The 9,490-nt window shown below is 34.8% G+C and overlaps 1 protein-coding gene across 1 annotated transcript; it reads right to left on the reverse strand.

Moving 5' to 3' along the window:
- Positions 1-3,369: 3,369 nt before the first annotated feature.
- On the reverse strand, positions 3,370-8,639 carry LOC114359145 (annulin-like). Its single transcript, XM_028313412.1, has 4 exons — positions 8,471-8,639; positions 5,559-5,646; positions 4,151-4,281; positions 3,370-3,527 (listed from the first exon to the last, which is right to left on the reverse strand). The coding sequence occupies exons 2-4, from the start codon at positions 5,627-5,629 to the stop codon at positions 3,385-3,387; spliced, it is 345 nt and encodes a 114-aa protein (XP_028169213.1). The 5' UTR covers positions 5,630-5,646; positions 8,471-8,639; the 3' UTR covers positions 3,370-3,384.
- Between the last annotated feature and the right edge of the window lie 851 nt (positions 8,640-9,490).

Genomic DNA, 9,490 nt, shown 5'->3' on the forward strand with positions numbered 1-9,490 from the left:
AATTGCATACTCGTCGCCAGAAAATTGATATTGTATATCTACACAAAATTGTACACTCATTCATTGACTGTCCCGATTTAGTGACTCAACTGAATTTTAACACCAATTATACAGTGTGAGTCACGTTAAAGTGTACATATGAAAATAGATGAAACTAGACCTATTTTTATCGACAAAAAAGAGGTCAAAAAATTTTTGAGATTTTTTTTTATTTTTTTATAGAATTTTTTTTCTTCCAATTACTTATTGTAAAGAAAACGTAATAACTTTTAAACTAAGCGGTATATCCTGATAAAATAAAAACATAAATAATGCTAAATAACAGGCGATACTAAAAAAATACATACAAAACACAAAAAATGCCAACAAGTAATAACAAATGATACTTTTTGAAAAAAATCTGCTTAAAAATTCGTGTTTTTTTTTGGTTATTTGATAAATTTCTCCAAAAAATGCCCCTATAACAGGTAGTTTTTATTGTTGTGTATTATTCTCTATCGTATTATCTTTGTAAAACCAAAAATTGCATGTCTCTATCCTTATCACAACATTTGCTATGATAGTTTGAACAAAGGCCTACCACAACATTATTCTCCTCTACAGGTAGGGACAATTTTAATTTTCACTAAAATCCTTATTTTACTTCGAAATCTTTTGTTTTTACTTAAAATCTAACTTGTCTTTATCAAAATTACAAATCTAGAGCCATTTTCAGTTTCGTTGTTAACGAAGCGTTGCATGGCGCGCCCGGAGAGGCTTAGTTCAAACGATCATAGCAAATGTTGTGATAGGGATAGAGACATGCAATTTTTGGTTTTACAAAGGTAATACAATAGAGAATAATACAAAACAATAAAAACTACCTGTTATAGGGGCATTTTTCGGAGAAATTTATCAAATAACCAAAAAAACACGAATTTTTAAGCAGTTTTTTTTTCAAAAAGTATCATTTTTTATTATTTGTTGGCATTTTTTGTGTATTGTATGTATTTTTTTAGTATCGCCTGTTATTTAGCATTATTACTGTTTTTATTTTATCAGGATATACTGCTTAGTTTAAAAGTTATTACGTTTTCTTTACAATAAGTAATTGGTAGAAAAAAATTTCTATAAAAAATTTAAAAAAAATCTCAAAAAAATTTTGACCACTTTTTTGTCGATAAAAATAGGTCTAGTTTCATCTATTTTCATATGTACACTTTAACGTGACTCACACTGTAGAAGTAGACGTTCTAAACTGTTCCCACTAGAAGTTTACAAAAATAACACCTCTTTTTACAATCCCCTGGTTAGGATGCGCAGACTTTATAATGACATGGCGTTAGAGAATCCGGAATTTGATATATTTCAACAAAAATTACACTCGTTTCGCAGAAGCATTGACACAGTTTTAAATATAAATATTGATAATAATACAAAAAATAATTGATAACTTTTTCCTTTTTTCTTTTTTAACACAGTTTATAGGGTTGTGTACTTGAGCATTTTGTATGTGTTTATTAATATGATCAAACGAACTTACCAAGTGAAGTTCGATCTAAATTATCCTGTTTTCGCCGAAGAGATTTAAGGTCCCTCCCAACCCGAAGATTTCTATATCTTCTTCCCTGGAGGTAAACGTCAATGTCATCTCTTCTCTAAATATAATGAGACCGCTCGGACACCGAGCCCACAGCGTGGTAGGGGTGGGGTTGCCCGCTCTTTTGTTTTTTACTACTACTGCGCTGAATATTGTGTGCGGATTGGCTTGTCGTACAGGGGTACTACACGGTAAAATAAATCTCTTCGGCGAAAACAGGATAATTCAGATCGAACTTCACTTGGTAAGTTCGTTTGATCATCTAATTATAGATGGAAATCCGTGGAACACAATTTTTGACTTAGGGACTTTATTTAGACTAGTTAGAAGGTGAACATAGCAAAAGTCCCCGCCCTTAGCCCTTGAGCCGGCGGGGAGAGGGGGGTTTAAAGGTACTCCTTTTCGGTTTTTCGCTTAATCCTTGGAAACTATGCGTCCTAGTGACATGACTACTATGAACCAAAAAAAACTTATTCAATTTGCTACAGGTGAGATAGTCAAGTTTTTTTATATCTTGTATAGTTTTCGCGGCATCTGCTCTAGAAGGTCTGTAATATTGGAAATTTTAATTTTGTCTTACATATTCCCATCAGGAGAAAATCGACTAAATCAACATTAAGCAAACATTATAGACATGCGGGAGCATGTTAAGCTTATTTCCAGGGAGGGGACTGCACCGTGCGTATATTTAGACGAACCACTTGGAGCCACTTTTGACTCCTCATCACTCAAAAAGTACTGTTCATTAACACTTCAAATTTGGCTCATGTGTTGAGACTTACAAGATAAACATCAGCTTCAAATTTCATAAATATACCTTAAACGGTTCTTTAGGTATTGACGTCTAAAAATCTACATGGCTGACCTATAAGACCAAATTCTAACCACTTTCAGATGACCTTGAAGGTTCAAATTTGGCATCCAGAGGTAGTTATGTAAATACAAAGGAACAAATAAAAAACCAGTAAATTTTAACATTTCACAGGTGATAGATAGATTTTAGTGTCCTAAATGTCGATTTTTGAACGTCAATACCTAAATAACCGTTTGAGGTATATTTATGAAATTTGAAGCTGATGTTTATCTTGCAAGCTTCAACACATGAGCCAAATTTGAAGTGTTAATGCACAGTACTTTTTGAGTGATGAGGAGTCAAAAGTGGCTCCAAGTGGTTCGTCTAAATATACGCACGGTGCAGTCCCCTCCCTGGAACTAGGCTTAACATGTTCCCGCATTTCTATAATGTTTGCTTAATGTTGATTTAGTCGATTTTCTCCTGATGGGAACATGTTAGACAAAATTAAAATTTCCAATATTACAGACCTTCTAGAGCAGATGCCGCGAAAACTATGCAAGATATAGAAAAACTTGTCAGTCTCACCTGTAGCAAATTGAATAAGCTTTTTTTGGTTCATAGTAGCCATGTCACTAGGACGCATAATTTCCGAGGATTAAGCGAAAAACCGAAAAGTGGTACCTTTAAACCCCCCTCTCCCCGCCGGCTCAAGGGCTAAGGGCGGGGACTTTTACTATGTTCACCTCCTAACTAGTCTAAATAAAGTCCCGAGGTCAGAAATTGTGTTCCAGGGATTTCTCTCTACACCGTCGTTAAAGCATTCATTGACTGGACTATTAATCATGGGTCATGTGATAAAACAGTATTAATAGTTGATTAAAATGTTCCTATTCTTTTTTCAAATGTCACTTACAACAGTTACCTAAAATAGGTTACCTTTCTCACAGATATAAAAAAACTGCCTTAGTGACTACGAACGACCAACACCAACACTGTTATGGATCAACTTTTAATACTGTAGAGATATATTTACCTCAAAGGACACAGTTCCCTCCTGCACATCCAGGATCTTGGCAGTCCAGGCGTGCTTGTCGTGGACAGCGTCACGTCTCAGGAACACAGACCCTTGGGTGTCCATCTGGGGCTTGTCGCCTGTGAAATACATCATAATAAAATGATCTGTTTTCTTGAAAGATGGACATTAGTTATGTTTGTGGCATATTATGAGTAGTTTGTGGTAGAAGTGGGTTTCAGTTAAATATCCAGCTGTCAAAAAGGATTTAACTGCGACCTCTTGGTAGCCGGTTAAGGCACCGCTTATTAACCGTGCAGTTATTGTCCCTCTATAGGTACATATCCCTTTTGTAACACTTTCCATTATACATTATAAGATGCAGGCCAAGAACTTTGCTAGGGTGGTGGTTGAAAAATGCAAATTCCATTCATTGACGTACACACGGCCACAGTGTTAACTATCCATTTCCGTTTTTGCTCTCGCTCCTTATCAAATGGTGATTCTTTGCGATAGAACGAGACGTCATGACCGGCAATGGGCAGTTACACTGTTGCCGATAATACGTATTTTGACCAGTAGAAACTTGTGTTAACCTTCTTCTAGAGATAGCAGGTCACATCATTTACATGGCATTTGGGATTTTTTACTGCAATGAAGTCTTCAGCTCTGTCGTAACCAATTTTAGTAACCTATGACTCTACTCTGGATACTGGAGTTTAGTGCTGGGAAAGACTGATAGTCCTGTGACTAACATACTTACCAAGAGTGAACAGGAGTTGGATCATGTCGTTCTCCTCATCGAAGGGCCTGGTGAACCGCACCACACCATTGAAGGGAGTGCCTCGCCGCACGATGGCAGTTGTGGGGTTCTCTTCGTTCACTGATTCATATCTGGCAAGAAAAACAAAAGCATAACATACTTTTTTCTTTTTTTGTATAGCAGCGTCAAATAGTTCGTGACAAGTGGTCAAAAAGTTGACAACAGAACCTATTCCAAGACTTAGGCTGGGTTGCACCATCTTACTTTAACTTTGACAAACGTTAAAAATCTCTCAAACTCCATAAAAAAACACCGGCTACAGTAAAAGTTACGGTCAAAGTTAGGTGGCGCAACTCAGCCTTAGAACTTTAGAACTTTTACTTACTTTGGTTGTCACGTGTCACGAACTACTTGACGCTGACTACCTACTCGTACCTACCCACTTAATTAAGAATCAACAGTTCTCTACGGTTTCCAAATTTAATCAATGGTTAAATAGCATTGTCAATGAATATGGATACCCTGGAGCTCTGATAATCTCTCCAGCCAAGCCATTTTTGGTCTTTGTTGATTAGTGCCACGATAAATTTAAAACGTTTCGTTTTTGCTAGGGTAAGGCAGTATTTAAAATGTAAAAACTACCAAAAAAGGGAACAATTTGCTCATAAAATAAACCTTTTGTTAAAATCAGAAATACTAACAATATTGATCTTTATCTTTTGTTTATATACCTACCATCTACAATGCATTTTATTAGTTCTCTTAAACACGATAATAATAATCAATTACCTCATGGCGGATAATCCAGAAGGTTGCCTTTAAATAAAACGTGATGCGACTAAAAGTGTATTTCTGCATAGAGATTACATTATTAAAATAACAATGTAATGTTATTATGCTAAATTCAGTCTGTACGTGTAAGGTTAACTATAAGTCTTGCATAGCAAAAAATTAAAACAAGATAAATATTTTTTATTGTTTTGTACTAAGTTCTTCAAAGCTACATTCCTCTGCCAGTGCCAATACTAAGTAGAGGCAGTTTGCTGACCTAGGTGTCTAAGATATTTTTATGTTACCATATACTAGGAAACAAAATTATTATTATTGTTAATAAGGAGTTTAGTAATAACAGTAACAGTTTTGAAACTGACAACTACGAGAAATACGGCACAATTCACTGGGTTGTTTGTAAGAAATCGCTTTCCAGTGATACCCTAAATTGAACTATTAAAATCACTTCACGTTTGAGTGGTATGCAATTAAGAATATTGTTCATGCAACCAAAATACCTACATAGTAGTCCGGTTTGCAAACCTCTAGATTAGACTAGACAAGACGGCCTACCTACCCGACCTACATTCGTATTTATGTTTCTAAACATTGTTTCAGCAAACTATGTATAACTTACTTGATTGTATTGTGTGTTTGAGCATTCTCCTGCGGGTAAAAGTGAACTACGTCGACCAGTAGCGGGTCCATTGTTAAATACTTATTATCTGAAACAAAGAGAGACTGTCAATAAACCAGGAAAATAAACCAAAAATAACTGTAGGGTTAATATAGTTGCACACTCTTTATAATTTCCTTGAATCTACATTTTAAATGTGTTCTGAGAGTATAAATTATGTGTAAATAATTCAAAATTGATTGTGAAATGTTTTTTTTATGTGCTTAGTACCCAGAAAAGCTTACTAGCTTTTACCCGCGACCTAAATGATAAGGGATGTCGTTGGGCACAATTTTACGATTCTAGGATACATTTGAAGTTAGATTTCGTATCGTTTTCTTCAAATTCATAGTTTTTGTAAGCCAGTTTTTGTAGTTTCTCACCGTTAAATTACGAACTGTCGTCCAAAACAATGCGTTAGGTTTTAAGTAGGTACGTAACTCTACATTGCGCGTGGCTCGAAATGGCAGGAATTTTGAGATTGTAAAGTAGGTTTAATCAAATAAATATTATGAATCCGTTCAAAACCATGACTGAATACAAAGATAAGAATAACTTCTGCATCAGGTGTAGCTTGCCAACAGTTCTATAAATCAGAAGATGATCGGTGATGCAATTTCTTGATAATCCGAAGGCGTATCTATCCGTCGGTTGTCTGTGCCATTTTATTACCTAATAATATACCTACTGAAAGTTATTTTTATTATCTAATAACATTCTGAAAGTTAGTTTTACAGCCGAAGCACAGGTGTATTTAAAATAATAGTTTATAGTAGTTCCACCAGGCTAAGTGCCTTTATATTATTTCTTTTTCTATAGCACTAATAATATTATTATTACGCGGTAAGCGTATTGGTATTTTTCTAAAAATTATCATCTGCAATTATTATTTGTCCAGGATGGAACGGACAGATAAATATTTTTTTTACAAATACTTTAAGGCAGATTAGTGCCGTACTAATTAAGTTTTTTTCCTTTTAAAAGCTTTTGGCAATTGATCGATCACGCATCGTGTCTGCAATTCCACATAAATAATTAACACCATTTGACACATTATACATGTAAAACGTAAAACCGCAGGACATATTATTGTCACTGTTTACATTCTAATGCACGTCGCCTTGTCAACCGCACCGCGCGCGCGCGCAACGACGCGTCATAGCTAATCTTTCATTCATCACCTAAGTGTAAAATAATTAGTGATGTGCTGTGAATGATGAATGAGGATACTTTCATTAAAACAAGTATTTTTGTCTATAACGAGCCTTACGTAGAATCGCAGACATTGTACTGCATGTGAAATCACAGTGTCAAATAAATACAACCAGACCTTTGCTCCATTCGACTTCGAATTCAAGAGATCAGACGGCCTACTCTCTCTATGTTCCTCAATGCTCAGTGCTCAATCTCAGTTGTAGATTCTGTCTAAATATTAAAATTCAAACAATCAAAGAGTTAAATATACGATGTGTGCTTGAAATATAATTAAGTTTTGAGCTTCGTTTTATTTAATATTCACTTAAAAATATTGTTATTAGCAGATTCACAAAATATTTGCAGTTCGTATCCCTGACCCGTCACTCGCGTCGGTGCAAGCGCATCTCTGAATCATCCATTGGCGCCACACCGTACAGTTCATTCAGAAATTCAGTTAATTGATTACAACTTATTATGTTATGATTACGCTAAATAATGGTGTCCGAGTTTTCTTAGTCCGCGGTAAACATTACATCAAAAAATAATATTAAAGACTTACATTTTTTTTTAAATGCAACATTTGTTTTTAGATAGCTACCTATACGTTTTTATATGAGTTACATAATTATTACTCACGGCTTGATGTTTTGGCTGTATTGTTACAGCCGTGGTCAAAAGCAGGCTTAATTTTAATTGAAATGGAAGGCGAAAAAATCTTATACACCATTAGTTTTTCAGTAAAAAATTTTCATATTATGGACTGTCACTAAATACTAACTAATTACTATTCGCTGTAGCTATAGAATGCACTATTTATACATAGTGCACTATGACGTTACTATTACATGAGTGGGTGCAGGCACGCGTCTATGATGTAAAAGCTTTACTCACTCGTGAGTAATCGATTTGTAACAATTTAGCAAAAATTGAGTTCAGAAAACTTCAAAAAATGTTTCAGCAAATACGCAGATTTACGTTGAATCACAAGCCGGACTTATCTTTTGCAAACATTTCAATGTAGCAAAAAATAATAGAGTTGTAGATTCACTGATGCCCGTTTTCACCATCAATCCCTAATTTTTAAGTGACCCCTATGAAAACAATGCCTGTTATGTGTTCCTATGGTAACACTTCACTTAAAAATAAGAGATTGATGGTGAAAACGGGCATGAAACTTTCAAAGAGGAATAACAATAAACATTTATGTATCCCACAAGCATGTTTTCATGTAAAAAATGACAGTTATAATTTATAGAATAATGTAGAGTTAAAGCTCCAGCTGAAATCTTAATATAAATAATACATACCTAAACGCTTCCATGCTGTAGTTAACTAAAGTAAAACTTAAAATGTAACTCCATGTAAGAAAATATGTGTTGATATTTTGGACGTTTATCTAACTTTGATTCGTACCTACCTTTTACTTATGTACTTTACACATTCAAGACAATAAAGAAAGCTCAACTTAGATAGTTTGTGCATGAACTTTTTAAAGTATTTACTCACTAATTTAGAAAAAAGCTATATCATTTAGCTTTAACGTTAAAAAGTGCCAAAAGAAACTTTGAATTCACAAAAAAAAGTAGTTTCGTCATGTGTGTCTTGAAAATAAAGTCGCAATAAATTATTATTTTCACACGCAGTAAAAACCGGAAAATAAAAGATAATAAAATTACCTTTAGCTAAAACTTTCACAAAACACTATCACAGCTTCCAAACTATCACACTCGCGTAATATGTATAATTGTATACAGACGTGTATACTTGTGTATATTCGTGTATATTTAGAGTTGCTCGACTGAGCAGCGCCGGCGCACTGAGGCGAGCCGCGGGCGACGCGAGTATATCTTATGAGAAGTGTGGACAGCTTAGGGTAACCATGAAATGAGAACAATCACGAATTATTTTACACGCGAAATATTTTCTGAAATAATCTTTTTTTTTTTACCTGCCGGCCTAGGACGCGCGGCGCGATAAAATGTTATCGATTATTTTAGACGACAAACATATCACACACCTACGGTGCAATAACGTCACTTATGCATTTTTTTTTTCAAAACAACTGATTATGTGAAAATACTCAAAATCTACCTCTTTACTTGGTTTACTTTGATTCAGTTAAGTTTTAAAAAAAAATGCATAAGTCACGTTATTGCACCGCAGGTGCGATATGACTTCAAGCTTATCAAATCAATAAAATGGCGGGATAAAAGTATAATATCGCGGCGCGCATCCTAGGCCTACAGATATCAAAGCATTGAAAGATGTCCCATTGTTAAGTAGTTTAAATACGCAGTAAAATAAAAACTTTGGCATAGTGCCTATTATTCTGCTATTGCCATTCTGAAGCCAAAGTAATTACAGTGACTCTCGAATTAAATTTTATACTTGTAAGAACTTCGAAATACTTATCTCAGACCTCCATTAATCTACTCGTTTTAAATTAAACAAGTCGGCTGTGGCACTTTTACACTAAAAAGTACGCAAGCAATTTAAAAGCGTGTGCGACGCCGAATCTTGTTCAAACCAACAATTTCCTCGTATTCAACTAAACCATGGTCACCCTAAACACACGGGTTATCGAATTTTATAAATACACGTAATGTGTTGTGTGTCAGTCCCAAAGTTAAGTCGAATTCTTATGACACCAATGTGTAATCAATCCATGTCAATGACATACGAAGCGTCATAGACTC

This window comes from Ostrinia furnacalis, unplaced genomic scaffold (genome assembly GCF_004193835.3).
Source record: "Ostrinia furnacalis isolate ACB-3 unplaced genomic scaffold, ASM419383v2 OfSCF0312, whole genome shotgun sequence".
NCBI classification, from domain to species: Eukaryota; Metazoa; Arthropoda; class Insecta; order Lepidoptera; family Crambidae; genus Ostrinia; species Ostrinia furnacalis.

Coding starts and splice junctions, on each gene's coding strand:
- LOC114359145 (XM_028313412.1), bottom strand. CDS start 5,629: ATGGACCCGCTACTGGTCGACGTAGTTCACTTTTACCCGCAGGAGAAT. Junction 4,282..5,558: donor CAAACACACAATACAATCAA/GTAAGTTATACA, acceptor TTTTCTTGCCAG/ATATGAATCAGTGAACGAAG. Junction 3,528..4,150: donor CCAACTCCTGTTCACTCTTG/GTAAGTATGTTA, acceptor TGTATTTCACAG/GCGACAAGCCCCAGATGGAC.